The sequence below is a fragment of the Grammomys surdaster genome, unplaced genomic scaffold (assembly GCF_004785775.1).
Source record: "Grammomys surdaster isolate TR1022 unplaced genomic scaffold, NIH_TR_1.0 141, whole genome shotgun sequence".
In the NCBI taxonomy this organism is placed as follows: Eukaryota; Metazoa; Chordata; class Mammalia; order Rodentia; family Muridae; genus Grammomys; species Grammomys surdaster.
Genome location: NW_021604599.1, coordinates 10,891,541 through 10,912,015, shown reverse-complemented (window position 1 = coordinate 10,912,015; position 20,475 = coordinate 10,891,541). Strand labels below are relative to the sequence as shown.

Genomic DNA, 20,475 nt, shown 5'->3' with positions numbered 1-20,475 from the left:
CCTGCTATGCCCGCTCTATGCTGTGGTGAATTATTGGAGCCCAAACTGTGACTTTATATCCCACTCCTGTCCAGTGATAAGGTTTTGGTTGTGTACAGATTTTCCCTATAGCATGTGAGTTTCTTCAGGAGAGGATGCCCAGTTTCTAAACAACAAACAGGGATAACAGTTTTTGCAAGGGTTGGGGGTAATGACTTCAAAACGTCTCCCAATTTGGTTGATGTTTATTATTAAGACACCCATCCCTAATAAAGCTAGTAAAGGTCATGACACAATACCTTCAAATTAATCAACTCAGCTCCAGATGGAGGCTACTTACCTGTCCCAAGCCCTATCTTCACGTTATGCTTCAGGACATCAAGCACGTTCAGTAAGCCACTGCTCAGCCTGGAGAAAGAAGATGCAAGAACAAGCAGGTCTAGGTGATTTGACAGCATTAGGACACTGCCAATAAAGATGGTGATGTGGTTATAAACTGATTCTTATCCTTATTATCCCTAAGGTCAACAGTCAGTCAGACCAGGGCAGGAAAATGGTGGCATAGAAAAGACCATTAAAAAGCTGCTTCCTGGCCTGAGGTCACTCTGGTGAGGAAAATTTTACATGGGAAATGGTGAACAAGTAAGGCTTGTAGTTAGTCTTGAAGTTGTTGTGGAAGTCTAATAGAGCTATAGGCTTCCTAGCCAACTTCTCCTTCTATGATGGAAAACACAAATTATAAAGCATCATCTTGCCTCTGTGTCCAGAACAATGTATTACCCAAATGAAAAGCAATTTGTATTAGGGCACAAAAAATAATGCCCTGGTGTATGAAACATTTGGCCTTAGAAACAGCTGAAAGAGACAGAGTATCTCTCTGATCTCCTTTCCCCCGAAGAAGTCAGAATTTCTCAGGCTGTGGTATAGCTCAGTGATAGAGTGCTTGTTTAGCATGCATAGGGACCGAGGTTCATCCCCAACAGTAATAACAAAACAACTAAAATTTGTAACTAAATCATTCTAATCTTCCATCTTTATGTCCTTATGCCAGTCAGGAAGTGGTTCTCAGACATACTTTGTCTTAAAGTCATATGACTCCATTTTGAAAGAGATCCTGCCACATTCACAGAAGGTAAACAGTATGACACAAGGACCAAGAAATGAAGATGTCTTCCCCCGTATCCTAACTTGATAACTTGGCATTAGATCAAAACCACTTTGTCCTGTTACATTTTGGTATGGATGTTATGCTCCATTACATCAAAGCATAAAAATGAGGGAGAGTTCTCTATCTTTGTTGGTCTTCATTTAATGGTCCTGTGCACATAAAAAGTTGAGTAGGCATGTTTGCTAGGCTTTTCTCTTGTTAATCAGTCTTACTTTAGAAGATTGATGATGACTTATGAAACATAAGAAAAGGTAATTTTCCCTCATGTTTTTCTTCCCCTTGTGCTTACAGAGTAAAAGACAGTACAACTAAAGAGGAGGGAAGCCAGTAAGTTGGGATTTGATAGTTCAAACACTGCTTCAAAGGATTGCAGCAAGTAGGAGAGAGAAGGTTCCTGGTATGGATTTTGAACCACATCACCTTCATCCTGTTAGATCAAGGAAAAGACAAAGGAAACTAAACTCTGTCATTAGAAGTCCAAGAAGATATAGTGGGTCAAATGGCTCTGCCCAAGAATGTACGCAATTATAATTTCCACAGCCCCAATGTGCAAAAGGAAAACCCAAAATGAAGATCATCATTTATTTGAAAAGCTGGATCATGTTTTAATTTAGAGAGTTCTTTATCCGATGGATGTTGAATTCTTGTCCCTAAGTTATTATTAAGGTTGCTGAGTCATGTGCATTTACTTCCTGTTTGAAAACTCAAGATTTTGTGAGACCTTCAAATCTAGAAAAGTGCCCCATGTCCCTAGGAGCCCTCCCTACACTTCTGTGGACACATATACCTGTGTCATTCACAAAGTCCCTAAGCTTGCTTACACCTCTAGTTCTGTGCTGAGGTGCTCTACCAGCTGCTGGAGGCTGTTCTGTTCTTGTTGGGAGGCAACTCAGAAGTTCGGGGGAAATGCTGTTCATGCACAGTTGCCCCAGTCCTCTGCTGCTGCTGAATGTTACTGCTCCAGAGTCTTCACTTCTTGATATGGACAGCTGACTGTTCTTTGAGTTCCCTAAAAGAATTAGACTCCAGGAACCCACTGTGGATACTGGTTTGATGCTATTGACTTCTTCGCTGTGTGTCAGACTCCCCAGCAGTACTCTTTAAGATCAACATTCGCCCCACACACACACTATATGCACAACTATAAGTTCTTAACTGAACATCTACGACTAGAATCATGTTGTCCACAAGATCCCTAAACAAAGACATATTTTTATGTCTATGGGCTGTTTGTTTGTTTGTTTGTTTGTTTCTTTTGCTGGAGATACAAGACACAACTTTCAACTGACTCACTCATGAATTTATAACCTTTAAGAAGGTTAAGAACGGCCGGGCTGTGGTGGCGCACGCCTTTAATCCCAGCACTTGGGAAGCAGAGGCAGGCGGATTTCTGAGTTTGATGCCAGCCTGGTCTACAGAGTGAGTTCCAGGATAGCTAGGGTTACACAGAGAAACCCTGTCTCAAAAAAACCAAGAAAACAAAAAACAAAAAAAAAAAACAAAAAAAGAAGAAGAAGAAGGTTAAGAACATGTTACAAATAAAGCTTTCATACTCTGGGGATTGAAATAAGGTGAAGTCCTTCCTGTGTTCTCCTACACGAGCTTCATCTCACCACATTCAGTAGCATGACAAAGCTGTAACTCCTTTGTAAACTCTGGAGTTGACCATCTCCTGGGGACATGCATTCTTTCAGTCTGTTCTAAGCCATAAAACCTGAATGCTGTTTGTTTTAAACTCTGAAGATTCTATGTCCTATAGCTGCACAAAAGCACGTGTGTGTGTGTGTGTGTGTGTGTGTGTAAATGTAGAGATTTCCAGAGATGTGGTTCTCTTTAAATGTACATTCTGCAACAACGCCCTCTTCCACATGCCTTCTTTCTTTACCTTACAACAGGTGAATACCCATCTACTTGGTTCCTTTCTCACTCAAACCAACTATAGAAACAAACCCAAAGAAAGAGTAACCAAGAAAACAGAAAATGCCAACCTACAGTGCATATTAACAATCTACCAAGCAATTTTTGTCTACTTACGACAGATTAGAGTTGGGACAATGTGCAACGGATGCTCCTCGTTCACTGAAGACGTTAAGCTCTTCTTCAGAAAGGTAGCAGCCATGAGCCATCACTGTCTAGAGAGAAGAATATCCGGCATGGAGTTTACCGCTAAAAATGCTTGCACTAATATTCATGACTAAATACTGCAAGAAGACACAGAAGCAATCGCCTTTACAAGGACAGTTGCTATTATTTGAAGGGACAAAAATCTCTGCATCCAAATATTCATTACAAAGGCCTCAACAAATTTGTATGTTTTAATGATTGATTAATTGATTGATTGACTGATTGATTGCAGTGCGGGTGATCAAGTCCAGTACTCTATCTTTGAACTCCATCCTAACCCGAGCTCTTCCTTTTGATTCTGTCTGCTCATTTACAACACAGGAAGGGGTCAGCCAGCTCATTCATGGCATGGAAAATTCAGCCAGGTTGAACACAAGGTTGAACACATTATGATTTTATCATCTCTACTGTGGAAAAGTTTCTGGCTGCTTTCTTTTCTAAATTGATACGATGTGCTTCCAGTAGGTTGATACTTGTTTATATTTAAATCAGAACTTTCTTTTATTTTTTGTCTTTTTTTGTTTGTTTGTTTTTGTTTTGTTTTGTTTTTTGTTTTTTTTCGAGACAGGGTTTCTCTGTGTAGTCCTGGCTGTCCTGGAACTCACTCTGTAGACCAGGCTAGCCTTGAACTCTCGAACTCAGAAATCCGCCTGCCTCTGCCTCCCAAGTGCTGGGATCAAAGGCGTGCGCCACCACCGCCCAGCCAAATCAGAACTTTCTAAAAGTACATGGAAGCTGTAAATATGATTTTGTAAGGAACTGTGGATTAACTGTTGTAGATGCCTTGTTTTGGAGTCAGGATCTCCTGATTACAGCTAAGGCTGGCCTTGAACTCACTGTAGAGCCCAAGTTGGCCTCACACTCATAATTTTTATGCCTCAGCCCCTAGGTTTCTGGCATTGGTAGCATGAGTCACCAAATTTGGGATAATTGTTCTTACTTCTGTTACTGGCTTCAATATAAGTACCAATGGTTCTTGACATGGACCATTAGTACATAAAATATGGGCTATGTCATATCATAACAACTTTTAGTTATGGAGGTAAAACTTATTTAAGAAAGCAGATGCCACATGTTTGAGACTTCTCTAAACGTTCATCTTGCCAAGATTTGCAGGTTTCAAGTAACATTTAATTCTCTAAAAGTTTTTGTTTTATATTAATGAAAAATTTACACCCAAATGCTTTCTCCTTTGGGAGGCATTGTTCAATGGGCAAAATTGTTAAAACAAAATTTTCTGAACCTCTGTGCAAATAAAATTAACATGAAAATATAAGGTTAATTTATTAATCACATGGTAATATATGTAAAGAAGGATGAAACTTCCCATGTAAAATTTACATTGTTTTATGCAAATTATTAACCTTTCAAATCACTTGCATCCATACCTCCTTTTGTTCAGTCACTAAGAAATTACTTGCTGCAATAAACTCTCTAGGCAGTGTGATCATAGAAGGGCAGGCCAAAGGGTATATTGCTCTAATGAGGTCTCTTGCTACTCATATTAATTTTAATTAATTATAGAAGTAATACATTCTCATTTTTCTAAACCTCAGAGTTTAAAAAACTACTTTTGACATTCACTGTGTATCTCTGGACAGTTTTCACATGTGCAAACACACCAACACATATGCACATGTGCATCCGACTATATTGAGGATTCTTCTGCAGAAGCACACAAGCTTTGCTCTTTGTGAACGCTAGATGAAATTCTAATCACTTACATTTTCTGATTTAACCAGTTTCTTGAGGATATTCATTTTCAAACATTCTTGTGTATCATCACACCTATTTCTTTCATACTCTTTAAAGAATTAACCCTTAAAATGGATCTGCTGACTTGAAGGAAAACACACTGATGAGCTACCTGTGAAAGCATCATGGAGCAAAAGGTCATTCTTACCATCCAACGAAAAACTTAGATTTAATGACAGGGATGAAACTTCAGACTCAGATTAACTGCATACACTCACAAACTACACACACACACACACACACACACACACACACACAGAAAAAGCAATACATACCATGTACACACATATATAGATATGTATATACACACATATAGGTTGGTAGGTAGGTAGAGATAGGGAAAGGGATAGGGATAGAAATCAATGATATACGCCATGCACATACATATATCTGTAGACATACACACACTCAGAGATGCACACACACTGGATTTACTTTAATTCAGAAAATTCATGTGGGCTGTAGAACAGTGATTGCTCCTGAGATTTTAAAACTGAAAGGGCACGGCCTACTTTACATAGTTTATATCACAGTCCTGAACTTACCTTGTTGGTCAGAAGATTGTTTTTATCATAGACATCTGTGTAATTTTTGTAACCAGGGTATAGACTCTTCACAGCTTCAATTTCCTCACGGTTTTCACTTATGTGGCTCTGCAAACAAAGAGATAATGTTTTCTTTTTTATATATAAAATATGTAACATTGTATCTCCCTTCTCAACACACTGTTGCTAGTTTCTGTGTCGGGGCAGCCCTACTTATACACTGAAGGCCTAAAATCAGCCATAGGCCTAAACTCAGCAATAGGCCTGACATACATGCCTGCTAACACGAAGTCTTGGGTCTCTGTGGAAAAACACTGAAACAGATGGCTAGAAGCTGTTGTAAACAAGCAGCTTTGGTGGAAAGTTGGCAGGCTGAATAGTCATAGACCTTGTAGATAGGTAGCCTTGGAGGATAGTACCAACTTAGATAAGGACATAGGCAAAGTCATAGTGATCTGTTCCCTGAACCTTCACCCAGCTGACACTCTGTCCTGAAAGATATCTGTACTCCACCTGAACAATCTGTGCTCCCCCTGAACAGCTACACTCCTGGGTCAGCCCCTTCCCCACATCCTGCCTTTTGGTGTATATAACTCCTGTGTGAAAAAAGTAAAATCAGCGGTTTGATCAGCCTATAGACAAGCCGTGTTTCTTTTGCATTCCCTGTCCTCCAGTTCTCTCTTTCAGGTCCCCCAGATCCTAGTTCACTGCCCTGAAGGTCGGGGGGATTCTGGCACTCAGTGCATTACTTGTAGCAGCTTGCCTAGAAAAGTTCAATGGCCATCAAAGAATAAATCTATATAGATTGTTCAAAAGAAAAGTAAAATACGAGCAGAGAGAGCTGAATCCTGAGTCTTTGAGCAAGTCAGTTCTTTTCTTTAAGCTTACACTTCTTCACAATGCTCAATAAAAGTATTGGGCTAGTTAAATGATTTTCCATCTCTTGAAGATGTGTTAGTCATATTTCATGTGTGAAATTTTACAGAACCTAGTGCATTGGAGGCAGAAGGAAGACTTGGCTCAGGGCCTGTCTTCAGTCTGCCTCTCTTCTTCACTTTCTGAGTGATGCTTTTGCAGGAAAAAAATATTAAAATGACAGATCTGGACAATTCTGCCTTCATCAGGAAGGAGCTTATGGGAATCTACACACAAACCAAATGAGTCTGAGGAAGCCACACCTTTCATGAGCCACACCTGAAATCTGAGGGGACACAAAGTGTTTTCTCCTGGAGCAGCCACCCCAGTCTCTAAAATGAACATTTCAGACTAATGGGTATTAACAGTATATCAATGAAAGAGTTCATGAGCCAATGGTTATTTCCAAGACAACTCCCCAATGCCTCATTTTCTGGACCAAGAAGAGACATAGCAAGATGAATAAGAGAAAAGACAAGCAAGGGTTCTAACAGCTGGTTTACCTACATCTAACTCTATCTACGTCAGGAGTAAATCCAGTCCATTAATGAAATGCACGGATGTAGCACTAGAGGAAGGGCAACCAAGCAACTTGATTGGATAATACAAGTAAGCGTACATCACAAGGATAATCTTGTATTTCTGATTCTTTTGTCTCTGCCTTCTGTGTGCTGTGCTGTCGTGCCCAGTCTATGCAATGGTGGGGATCAACCTCAGAGGTACGTGCATGCTCGGTGAGTGAGTGCTCTATCAGCTGTACTGCATCTCCAGCCTAAGGAGAAACTCTTTACATGTCCCTTTCACTTAATTTTCTTGTATCTTTAAATATTATCTTCATTTTCTTCTCCCTCTCCCTTTCCCGTCCCCTCCCCCTCCCCCTCACCCTCCCTCTTTCTTCTTCCCCTTCCTTCCCCCCTCTCGGAATAAAAAATTCTGTTTTCAATGTGGAAATACTATCCAAATTCAGGATTTTATCACCAGAGAATAATTGTTGGAGACTGAATCCAAAGTTCAAATATCAGAAGCCACAAACAATTATCATGGGGAAGGCACACTAATGAGTCCTATGAACATCCATTTTAAAAATAAATAAATAAAAGGTAAAAAATCAATACATTGCCTTCACTCCAGCTTCCCCTTACTTCCCTGTAATACTGTCAGCTCAGAAAGAGGGGAGATCTTACTGCAGTGTGTAATTAAGTGTGAGTGGGGGAGGGGGACTCCTAATTTTAACCCAGCTGTGAGATTTTTTAAAAAGCATTTTATTGCTAAATTGCAACAACTTAATGATAAAGGAAGATACACTTTTTGTTCCTGGTTTTAAATTAAGAAACTCAGAACAAAAGGATTTTTAACTCACTTCTGTAAGGTAGAAATTAAGTTCTTTTTGCTTTTCAAATAATAATCGGTTCCTCCACAAATGAAGGTTCTAGAACACCAGGAAAGCATCAAATAAAAGCAGGAAGGAAATGTATTAAATGCATTTACCACAAATGAGTAGTCTGACATTGATCTCACTATTCTTTATAAGGCTGTCTTGGCCTGACTAAGACTGATCAGCAAATATTGAGGATGAAAACAACTTCAGGCTTCCGACCTGCAAAACTGACCAAATGGGTTAGTTGACATTAGTCAAGGTACCTCCTGGTGACATCAGCCAGTCAGGTCATCTCCTGCCCTGAAATGCTTTGACGCTAAGAGATCTCAGTAGAAGAACTACAGGTTACTAGAGATGACCTGAGGGTACCAAGACATCTTGCAGGTATAGCCTGAGGCACAAACCAAACTACAAATTGCCTACCTGGATATACAGATCATGGGTCTTGGCGATGTTGCCAAGTTCACTCATCAGAGTCTCCGTGCAAGAAAGGGAAAAGCGCGGGGTCACTATGGGTTTCACCCTTGGATACTGGAAATAGTAAAAGAAATGGGTGAGGAAAATATGAAGATTATGAACACATAGCACATTCCAAAAACAATGAGATTTTAGAAGTGAATATGGGTGAAAATCCCCAATTTCTAGTCCACAGAGGTTCTGGGTTCTAAAAAAACAACTCGGCATTGAGACGCGCACAGTCTTCAGCATCTAGTTTACAGAAGGAAGTTCTATCTCTAATAACAGGGATTCCCTCGCCATTACCTCACATGAGACCTGGGGTGGAGATAGCTCGGGTGAGGTGGTAGCTTATTCTCCTGCCTTCCTCTTGAGGAGGTATGCTGGCTGCATCCTCACTCAGAACTCCTTGGTGATATCTCACTGGGTGACTGGCAGGATAAAAGACTCCTAGAAAGGTTATAATAGGTCTACAAGCATCATCTCTAACTTGCCCAGGGTTAAATTGGAAGAAATTCTGAATAGTTCTATGTTTCGAATGTGATAGTAGAGGACCATAAGGGAAAGAAGGTCTAGGCTTACTAACCTATGAATCTATCTTCTGGAGCTATAAACCGTTTTCACAATGGGCTTAGAGGCAAGAAATAGCACTGTCTTCACAGGCCCTGCAATGCCAGGGCAAAGCAGATGCCTGGCTCACTATATATGGTCCTATGATGTACCACAGGACCATGTCTGAGCATAGCCCATTTTTCAATCCACACTGGAGACTAGCAGCAGACAGAATCAATGGAGAAGGGACCATCAAACAGGTCCCCAATGCCCACACGCCACATATCTTCTCAGATCAGGAAGCCCTCCCTCTATAGAGATCAAGGTTACAAAATGAAAGGGCCCTACACCAGGAAGGGAAAATGCAGTGGATCTGAGAAAGCTGAGATGATAGGGTGACTCTTGAGGACACTGACTGGATTGCCACACCTGAAATGATGGTTTGTATCTTAAATGTCTCCCAAACTCATGTGGGTTAAAGGATCTTGGCTGAGAGTACTACTGGGAGATGATAGAACCTTTGTGAGGTTGAGCCATCTAGGAGGAAATTAAGCTGTGGCTTCTGAGCAGCCACGAGGGGAGCAGCTTCCTTCTGCCTACAGTTTCTCCCATCATGCTCTGCCTCACCATATGCCTAAAAGTCACAAAACCAAGCGATCATAGATTAAAGCTGAAACCAGGAGTCAAAACAAACCTTCCTTTCTTATAACTTGCTTACCTCAGGTATTCTGTCACTGTGACAGACAGCTGACCAATGCACCTTAGACTAACTCAGAGCTTAGTGAACTCGGGATGGGGCTCACATACCTGACTAACCTTGGGTTCTCTGCCACAAATAGACAAAGGGTATGGGAACCAAAAGTAGGTACACACAATATCCCTGAAACTGTAAACAACTTCAGCAAATATAAAGTTTGTAGCACAGTTTTAATAGTGAATAATCAAATCCACTGACATCAGGTAATTATTCCTGACTACAAACCTGTACTTCAAAAAAACCCCTGTAAATATAGTGTCCTATGAGCCTTCACTAGAAAGCAAAAATCAGAAGCTTCTATGAATTTGATATTTCCAGGTTGGATATGCAAATGAGACCATGCAGTATTTCTCTTCTGAATTGGGTTTATTTTATTTAACATAATATACTCCAGATTCTTCAATGCTGTCTCAAATAGCAATATCTTTTTTACAAACGAATAATATCCCATTATTACACATACATGTATGCATATATATGTATATTATATATGTGAGACATTTAAGTTGTATACTACCATATGTATATATATATATATGCGCATGTGTGTGTGTGTACATACAAACATATATGTATATAAAATTAGTTTTCTTTATCTAATCATCCATAGGCTCTCAAATTGCTTCCACATTTGGGCTATGGCAAATAGAGGTGCAGTAAACATAGGTGCACATACCTCTCTAAGATATGATTTTGTTTCCTTTTATAGATACCCAGGAATGGGATTTCTGAGTCATATGAGGTATTGACCAAAGGGGATGAGTTCTCAATCATAAAGTGAACACATTCGCCAGGACTTGGGCAGTCTTGTCCTTACACATGTGACTGGATCTTATTGTGACCTCCACCCGACACTGCATGTGTGTGACAAGCCATTATTCTGTACATCTCAAAACTCACAGTCTTTGTCAGATGTTTTCTGTTTTAAAAATCTGACCTGTCTGAGCTGAGCCATTAGGTACACTGTGTCAAAAATCGACAGTTCTAAGAAAGCACCTCTTATGTATAGGCAAAGCCATAGGTACACAGATTACTCTACCAAACAACTTAACAAATCCTACAGCAAACAGAGATGCACTCCAGATGAAAACTGAACAAATTTACTTACATTCTTTTTGAGCATTTCTGACACAAATCTGAAATGAAGCAACAAATGCAAAGTTAGAAACATAAATTATTTTCAAATAAATGTTTCGAACAGTATGGGGGCTCACAACCACTAGCTAGAGATTAACAAGGAATAATTATTCAGTTTTTATTTGATAGCAAAAAAGGGAGAGGAAAGTCACAGGGAATACTGTCCTGTGACATCCTGTGGGTCATCCTGAGCATCCACACAGGGCCCAGGTTGTGCTATCAGCTCTACCATGCAGGGCCCAGGCTGTGCTCGTGGTTCCAGTTCTGTGTGATAGAGTTGCAGTGAGCCATGTTCCATGGATGATAGTGCATGGACCCTTAGGCACACCCAGGCACTGAGAAGCCTCGGACACTTTACTTCTAATAATCACATATATAATATACATATACATATATATATGTGTGTGTGTGTAATAATGGGATATTATTCGTTTGTAAAAAAGATGTTGCTATTTGAGACAGCATTGAAGAATCTGGAGTATATTATGTTAAATGAAATAAACCCAATTCAGAAGAGAAATACTGCATGGTCTCATTTGCACATCCAATCTGGAAATGTCAAATTCATAGAAGCTTCTGATTTTTGCTTTCTAGTGAAGGCTCATAGGACACTATATTTAGAGGGTTTTTTTTGAAGTACAGGTTTGTAGTCAGGAATAATTACCTGATGTCAGTGGATTTGATTATTCACTATTAAAACTGTGCTACAAACTTTATGTTTTTTCCCTCTAAAATGTGAATTGAGACCCTGGGGATGTAGCTCTGTGATAGACACTTGCCAGGTGTGAACAAAAGCCCTTGGCTCTATCTTTACTCTCAGGGAAAACAAATTATGGATTGAGGTACAGTGACCACAGCAGTGGATTGTGCAGGAGCTGAGCATACAGCCAGCATTGAAAGCAGAGATGCTGCCCTCGTCCAGTGATCATGGCTCTCAACTCAGCACTCCAGAGGGAACATGCTGGAAGTGAAAGAAACCCAGACAATAAAAGCAAAACGGAGATTTAAATTTATATGCTGAAAGTATGAACCTAAAGAAACTTCCGTGTCTCTCTTGATGTGGAATACAATACAATCACATTCGTTTTTTCGAGATACTGTGGAAAAGCTATCAAGGACCGTGTGAGAAAAGTACTTCAATGGTCGATAATTTCCCCAGTGTTATATGAAATGGGACATAATGGTAATTCATGAAATACTAGGAGGTTGTGGATATGATCTGAGTATTTCATATGCACTTATAGAAATGTCACGATAAAAGCTATTACTTCATGCAACTATTTTTTTTTAGGAACTTAATGAGCAGGGTACCATACTTAACAAATCTGGTCTTCTGGAGGAAAGTTTCCTGACCTAATACAGGAAACTTTTTTTAAAAAATATTTTTAAAATAAAGGATCCTTCATCTATGGAGCTGAGGAGATGGTGTTGTGGGTAGAAGCACTTGCTAGGCAAGCATGAAGACCTGAATTTGAATCCCCAGCACCAATGTTAAAAAAACAAAACAAAAAAAAAACTGGAGCTGGACAAGCTATGCACGCCACAAACCCCAGTGCTGGGGGTCAGCGACAGGTGGATGCTCAGATCTAAAACCTTTCAGTTCAGTGAGAGATCATATCTCAGGGAAGGAAGGCAGAGAGTGGCAGAGCAGGGCATCCAGCACCCTCCTCTGGCCTCTATGGGTGTGCATACTAGTACATGCAAATTCACACAACACATGCACAAACATAAACAAATGTACATTTTCAAAAGAAGAACACCAATTTTAGAAAATGGCCTAAATCCACTTAGTGACGTTGGCATACTGGAAGAGAGACATAATTTGTTTTTCAACTTTAATGCTACATCTTAAGAAGACTCTAGAGTATTCCACTACATCTCAAAATTCTTGGACTTTAAAAGAAATTGCTCAGTTGTGTGTGGGACAAAAGCAGGAGGCTGGGTGCAAGAGGAGATGAGAGAAGCACTGCAGTACATGAGAGAGTCACCGTGTGGAATCAGAAAAATGCTACACTCTGTTCTCACAATGTCCTTATCAAGAACCACTTTCTTGTGATTTTTAAAAGCAACCCTTCCAAATTATGCACTTAAAATTCTAACCTTTCCCATTTGACTCTTAAAGAGATTCTGCACTGGAACATATTTCCATTTTTGAAAATCATTTTTAGGGAAGCACAATTTACATATCATAAAGTTCACCCATTTTATGGGCTCTATTCAGTAAGTTTAGTAAATTTATTGGGTCATGGAGTTGTCGTAATAATACAGTCTTTGAATTCATCTTCGGAGTGAGATCCCCTGGGTGTATGGGCAGGAGACAGACAGTTCTTTCCTGGCAGCAGCAAACCTTTCTCACTTTATGTCTCCTGCATGGACCTGCATTTTCTCTATATTCACTATAGACGAGAGTTTATAACGTGTGCCCTTTTGTGCTATGCTTTTCTTAGAATAATAATTTTAACGTTCATCATGTTGTAACCACTTTGCTCTTCTCATAGCTGATCAATTTTATTGGACACATATATTTTCTGCATCCACACACCATTTGGTAGACATGTCAGATGTGTGACAAGTCCTCTGATAGCCTTGGTCACATAGCCCTCTGCCTCTTTCTTGCAATTCCCAGGATTAACTGAAAATGGGTGCAAATCTGACATCTAGAAATTGGAGGAACCAGACCCATCAGCCAGGCTTGTCCTGGTTCCTCCCAAACAGGATACCTTGTGTTTTTTCCTTTCGTTTGGTTAGTTTTATTCCATGGGTGTATTTGTCTGCATATGTGAGTATACATCTGCATGTAGTGCCTATAGAAAGCAGAGGAGGACACTGAAACCCCTGGAACTGGAGTTACCAATGTGTGAGAAGCCATGTGTGTCCTGGGAACCAAGGCCAAGTCAGGTACTGCTGAGCAATCTCTCTAGCCCCGTCCTACAATTTATTTTTAATGCAATGAGCCAAGTGTCCATCTGAAAAACCTCAGCTAGAGTGTGTTTCAGGGTTCCCCACTGTAGTGCAATGTGGGGTATGTATAGATGCATATCCACTGTCCACTCATCTTGGGTGGGCTTTGCTGAGCCTTGCAAACTAGCCTGCTTGGGGTCATAGGCTACTCTTCCTGTTGTCTATCTGTGAGTCATAGATAGCCTTGCTGTGCTGAACTTGTAGTATACTGTGGATTATCCCTACCTCCTTGCAAGCAGATTGCCTGGAGTCCTGTCCTGGAATGGACACTGGTATATCTAGGTCTCCTCCTTCGTATGTTGCATCTATGAGAGGTGACTTGACAACCAGCCACATTAGAGTCTTCATGTGGACATGCTGTGTTGCCTCTGCTCACACCATGGTTTGACATTTCTATCTGCATATGATACTCTATCCTCTAAGGTACAAATTTCCCCCAAACAGGTTGTTTGCATCCTCTGATGAACTCACTCTATGCCTAGAAGTCCTGGAACAGGCACTTCTGTCTCTACCACTCAGTGTCTCTCATACCTGTATGTCACAGTTGAATGTGTCTAGACCTTTTACTGTCGTGGCTCTACTTCCCATGTGTCCACAGGTATGGGATAAGGGTACATAGGCATACAGCCTTCCTGCTGTATGTCTCTACCTCCTCATATAGCAGTTCTAAAGAGATTCTTGTTCAGTACTTGTATATGCTGTGGTCATTCCAGCATTCATGCAGATGTTTTTCTCTTTCTATGACAGGATATAATGATTATGCTAGGTGGTTATAAAATATTGACAACTCACAGAAAGGACACAGGGTAAAAATCCCATGCTGGTGTCTTTGGGTGATTTAACAAGAGACAATGCCTCTGCTTTGTACCTCCTTGTGCTTCTCTGTGCCAGGAAAGCACATCTTTTTTGGTTGTTAAAAAAAACACCTTCCCTTTGGGTTCAATAGAGTGTCTCATTGAACGGCTAAGGCTGCCTTAGAACTCATGATCCTCCCCTCTCAGTCTCCCACATACTTGGGTTGCAGGCGTGTACTCCTGTGCCTGACTGAGACATTTTTACTAAAATGTCTGTCACTTACCTACACAGGTAACATTTTCCATAACCTCCCATATGTTTTCTGTAAGTGATCCCTTACACCATTGTTCTTGAGCATGTCATGAATAAACAAATGCTTATATATGCCCCGCCTCTCCTTTCCACATAATTATGATCCATGTCATCCTAAAAGAAACTCTACATTTAAAGTCATAGAGGTTCACTCTACTAAATCCTAGCTCTGCACTTTAATCTACACTATTAATAAGGTTTGGATGAGTGGCCAGCAAAGGTCCATGTGCCAAAGTTTGGTCCCCAGGTTGGTGCTATTGAGAAATGAGGTATCTTAGGAAGTGGGGCCTGCTGGAACATCTTTAGGTCATTTGGGGCATGTACCACTGAGAGACATTTTGGGGTTCTGGCCAGTCTTCTGTGTATGGTTGTCCTTTCTTGCTCACGAGATGAGCAGTGTGTCTCATTGACTATTACCTCATCAAAGGCATGTGGGCACTAGACAAAATACTGAAACCTCTAGAACAATAACCTCAAAGAAATCTTTTCTCTTTATAAGATAATTATCTCAGAGTGATGTAAACTATGCCAATGGCTATGAACAAGTTACCCAGGCTATGTCAGGCTCTCTTTTCTTTTCATTAAAATAAAACACAACAACAACAAACCCAGACACCTCAAGGAGCTTTTTATGAGGGTCAAGAATGGTATGTGAGTGACCCACTGACTTCTATCACATGTTTGAGCATTGTGGAAAAACTAGATACTGCAACAATCTGAAAACTGTCACTGTGCTCAGATCTCAATTGGGTCATAATGGCATCTACTGTCCAATCTCCATTTCAGACTCTATCAGAGTAGCAGATCCAAAATATAGATCAACCCTACCCTAGCCCATACCCCAGGCACATTACCTCTCTGTCTCCTTGACTGACTCCTCGGTGGTCTCCTTGTATTCTGGAACAGTGTCATTCAAATCCATGCATACTTTGCCCACAAATGCTCGCTGGCCAAATTTATCTGTGAAGCAAACAGAGAAAGGATCTAAAGATGTGTTCCTTAAATTTTTTTTTTAATTTAAATCATTCTAAAAAGTGAGAATGTTAAGAATTAGCTGTCTTCACTCTGTGACAATAATAAAGCCACTAAATTCAATGGATAGTATATAGTCTTCCACCCAGCCCCTATCCCATTCCCAGCCTGTCAGGAAGTAATCTGGTATTTTACACTTCTTATTTACCTTTTCCTTTTGATTAAACAGTTTGTTTATGTTTCTACCCATGTAAGAACTATCTAGACACTCATTTTCCTTCATGCTACAAAAGGGAATAACTTCAGTCCTCGAAAATGCATTAATATTCCTCGATATACCATCTTTTCTCCTTTCCCCTCATTTGTTTGTCTACCTGCTATTCTCCTGCCATCACTGGATCCAGTTCCTCTCCACTCATACAGTGTCCCTTTTCTAGTTAAGCACAGCATATGAAATGTTAAGAACATGGATCCTGGGGAATTGACTTGGATATGATTCCTCCCCTCTGTGATTACTCCAACATGGTAGCAACACTTGTGATTCTATTATAGGTACCAGACATTGTACAAAGTACTTAGACCTAAATGGCTGTCTGACATCTATTGATACCCTCATAGCATAGACAAATTAACTAAGACACAAAGATGTTCACATAGCCAGGAAGCAGAACTGAGCCTACATTTAGGTTGAAGATTCCATACATATGCAAGTCATGCTTATCTGAGCTCTAGACTCTGGTGTCCCAGAGTCTTCTGCTGCTGGGCAGGATGGTAAGAAACACACAAAGAAAGATGCATGAGGCACATGGTACTCAGATGCTCTGCCATAGTTCTCCCTAATTGTAGCAACATAGATATTGTAATCATTGACTGAATGCCTAAAGCTGCTGTCAATGAAGGATCTTCATCAGATGTGCTGGAAGAACTCTTACTTCAGTTGAGCTACATAGGTGGGGTTGTTTTTACAATGTTTCCTTGCTGTTGCAAGTCTTTCAAAAGGCTCTCTGCCACTCTCTCCCTTGGAGTTATTTTAATATCTAGTCATCATCAGATGAATTCCTTAACATCATTCTCATTATATCACTCATGGGCCTGAAACATTTGTTTGCGTCTCTGGTGCATAGTCAAGCCCCTCTGTGGTCTGAACCTCCTCATTACGAAACGAATCTTCCCCTCCCTTTGAAGCACACTATTTTCTGTCTCCATCATCAATATCCCTGCCTCTGCTCTTCTGTCCACCTCATTTCCTCACTTCAGTCTCTCCCAGTTTTGTCGTCAACTCAGTTAAAGGCTACTTCCATGGAGTCTTCCCAGATGGGCTGCCTTTGACTCTCCTGAGAACTTTCATGATAGTTTTCAGTGTCAGCAACTGGCCTTTAGTATGAGCTACCTTGAAACTCAACAGCCTGGTAAGTACAACATCAGCCAACAGTACTTACCAAGTATCTGCTGAATGCCAGGCACTGACTTGGGTATGTGTGGAATCAACCTAAATCTAGGCTCAGTTCTGCTTCCCAGCTATGTGGACATGTGAACACCTTTGTCCTTGAGTTAATCTATTTGTGCTATGAGGGCATCAATAGATGTCAGACAGCCATTTAGGGTTGAGTATTTTGTACAATGTCTGGTACCTATAACAGGTGTTACTAAAATTCTTAATCAATGTGTTTAAGTGTTCTTTCTGGTTCTTTTAGGACAACGATTGTCTTCTAGTTCACTGCACTCCTAGCATCTAGCACAATGCCCTGAATCTAGCTAACTGCCAAGACCTATCCATTGATTACAATGTAACAAACTGTTGCCACAGCTCCACTGATAAGGGTGCTCTAAAGAATCCCGAATCAATATTAAAAATTCTGATCTATAAATATCTTGGCATCAGAACCCATAGAGAAACAATTAAGTCATTTAAACAATAAAAATCCATTTAAGGCTCTAGGATATTCAGTCACTTGCAAAGTGCAAATGTTCAAATTCTAGATCTAAAGGCACTGGTTCCCACTGAGTATAAACTATTACCAGGCATGCTCTGGTTGTCTTTGCTTGACATGCCCCTAAATCTTGCCTTCAGCTGCTCACCTGTAATTTCCGCAAGGAGCAGGGATGAGTCAGTGTGAATTGTTCCAAAGTAGCAAGCCGTGGTGGTGCCGTTCTTTAGTGTTCTCCTCTAAAAATAAACCACAAAAAATCCTGAATTGCATGTGCTCAGAAAAGTCACATGGCACATATGGATGAAAATAGAAGTCTGGTTTTTAATTTTAAGATGTGTTTATTTAAAGGTATGCCATATTGATGTGGAAGAGACTAAGTAAATGGCAAAAGTATTTATACTCTAAGAGTGTGAGTTTAAGGAGAAGTTGGTGCTTCTGATTTCCTAGATGCACATGGTTGGGTGTTTCAGAGGTCATAGAATGAGATGCCAGTTAACTCCTTGCTCCTTGGGATGGTGTGAGGCTATTCAGATTTTATTAATCTGTGAGTGTACAAATGGAATTTTTTTCTGTGTATGACAAAGTAAAATTATTCAGCTAGATGTCTGCTTCAACCTGGCTGAACAATTATCATTACGTCTCTTTTTCTTTGGCGAATTTTCACTTGTACTACAATAAGTGAGGTTGACATAGATTAACTCCCAAGAAAAACACAAGATGAGACAACAGCAGAGGAAAACACCGAGAAGAAGCTGGAAACTTTCGGAAGAGGATGAGCACTTGGGGAGCTAGCAGGACACTGGCTGGTGTCTGCATAGTCAAGTCCTCCCTGTAGAAGCTCCCCAACCATTCCTAACCTGCTCTGTGTAGGAAGTCATTCTCCTTAGAAACTGCTAAGTGTGAAAAGGTCACAAATCCCTGATAACAAGATGAAGAAAAGGTTTAAGTGGAGATCTAGCTGATGGCCAGAGTCCCAAGTCACTTTACCCAGAACACTGAGTATGTCACTCCCACCACTCCTGAAGAAGCTGAAGAATTCCTTCCTGGAGAAAATGAATCCTAGTGATACTGAGGCCCGTGTTTGCTCCCTCCAAAGTTGATCCTGTAATGAGGTTTATCAGTCAGTCAGTGCTGACGTGGGTTCAAGGTAAGCCCTCCAGCCTTGGTTCTCATGAAGCTTCAACTGGATGAGAAGCTGCAGTTTCAAGTTGGACTAGAATGAGCTTAAAACACTAGAAAACGCAGAACTCTATGCAAAGTACAGTCATAAGACAAGACATCAAGAATCCAAGAAGGGAAGGAGTGGGGGGAGGGGAAGGAAAGGAGGAGTGCCAACTCTCTTAAGCAGAGGTCAACTCTACCCGAATCTCTGTTAGCACATGTAGGTCTGCTTATAACCAGAACCATAGGCCATGTCTGGCAAATAAATACTTGTCAGGAATAGACCAATTTAGAACTCATTGAATTTAAATACCTTCACAAAGAAATATGCATTGATATTGCCTCAAGGACGTATAGTCCTTGATGCTCCATCTCAAATATAAAGATCTGATATAATGGAGTTTTCTCTTTATTTCCTCTCTTCTTCTTCTTCTTCTTCTTCTTCTTCTTCTTCTTCTTCTTCTTCCTCCTCCTCCTCCTCCTCCTCTTCCTCCTCCTTCTCCTCCTCCTCTTTTTCCTCCCCACAATCATCTTTACAAATGTATTTTGACACCATGATATCCACCCACATTAAGCAATATTAGAATTATTTTTTTAACTTCAGTATAAAGAACAATTATGCTTTTATCCCCCTCACCACCAAAATGTAGTTCTGAAAATCACACACACAGTAAATTTCATTTCTGATTTCCCTGTCTAGATCAAGTGCTAGAAACATAGAGCTAAATCTGTAACAGATGCTACCAAGACTGTGCATTGACTTTGGGGTTTTATTTCTCTGTTCCTCTCTTTTCCCTTTGCTGTGATTTGATGACTCATTTTCTTTTGTTTCATACTATGCAATTTTAAGCAATTTCAACCCCTTTTTAGAACAATGAGAGGTATAAATACATTTTGAGGATAAAGATTTAGTGTGGTTAACACAATTCATTAGCACCATGTGCTAGCCAATTCATATCCAGCTTTTAGCCTGAAAAGTTTTTCTAGTGTCACATGGATGCAGGCTAAAATATAAGTCCCACAATTATAATTAAGCAAGCCAAAGGAATGAATGTAAGCATTTGCTTCTATTCTTTAAGGCTGGAATAATACTGGCACAATTAGGCCAGTACCTGCAGAAGGTGTGTGGCTAGTACCATAGAACTACCAGTTAGTCCAATGAGAATCCAGGAATGTAGTCCACAGCGTTCCCTGTAAGAGTCCAGGCCAGATGAAAGCATCTGCATTCTGCCATGTGCAGTAAGCACATGGTTTTCCAGTGACTGAATGTGCTCCCATTCTGGAGCAAGTTTTTATGAAAGAGGAGAAGGTGGGGCATTTTCCAAGCCATCAACATATACTGGGCACACACTGCAGCCACTGCCCAGGAACCGAACTGGCTCCACTGTTCCCACTAAAGCTGTCGAGGCTTACATCCCATTGCCACCTGTTCTGCTATATGGGACCATCCTGTCTTCCCTCCTCCAAAACCTACTGAAACAATGTGCTATCTTCCTTAATGTAATTTGAACTTTATTTTTCCTTGAACATTAGATAGATAGATAGATAGATAGATAGATAGATAGATAGATAGATAG

At 40.4% G+C, this 20,475-nt stretch overlaps 1 protein-coding gene across 2 annotated transcripts in view; it reads right to left on the bottom strand.

Moving 5' to 3' along the window:
* Gda (guanine deaminase) overlaps positions 1-20,475 on the bottom strand; it is an 85,717-nt gene that overhangs the window by 19,499 nt on the left and 45,743 nt on the right. For both annotated transcript variants that reach the window (XM_028764028.1, XM_028764030.1), the window contains exons 4-10: positions 17,886-17,973; positions 15,689-15,794; positions 10,738-10,765; positions 8,288-8,395; positions 5,572-5,679; positions 3,182-3,279; positions 320-387 (exon numbers count right to left, since the gene is read on the bottom strand). In XM_028764028.1, the coding sequence (XP_028619861.1) occupies positions 320-387; positions 3,182-3,279; positions 5,572-5,679; positions 8,288-8,395; positions 10,738-10,765; positions 15,689-15,794; positions 17,886-17,973 (604 nt within the window). The remainder of the gene's footprint in view (positions 1-319; positions 388-3,181; positions 3,280-5,571; positions 5,680-8,287; positions 8,396-10,737; positions 10,766-15,688; positions 15,795-17,885; positions 17,974-20,475) is intronic.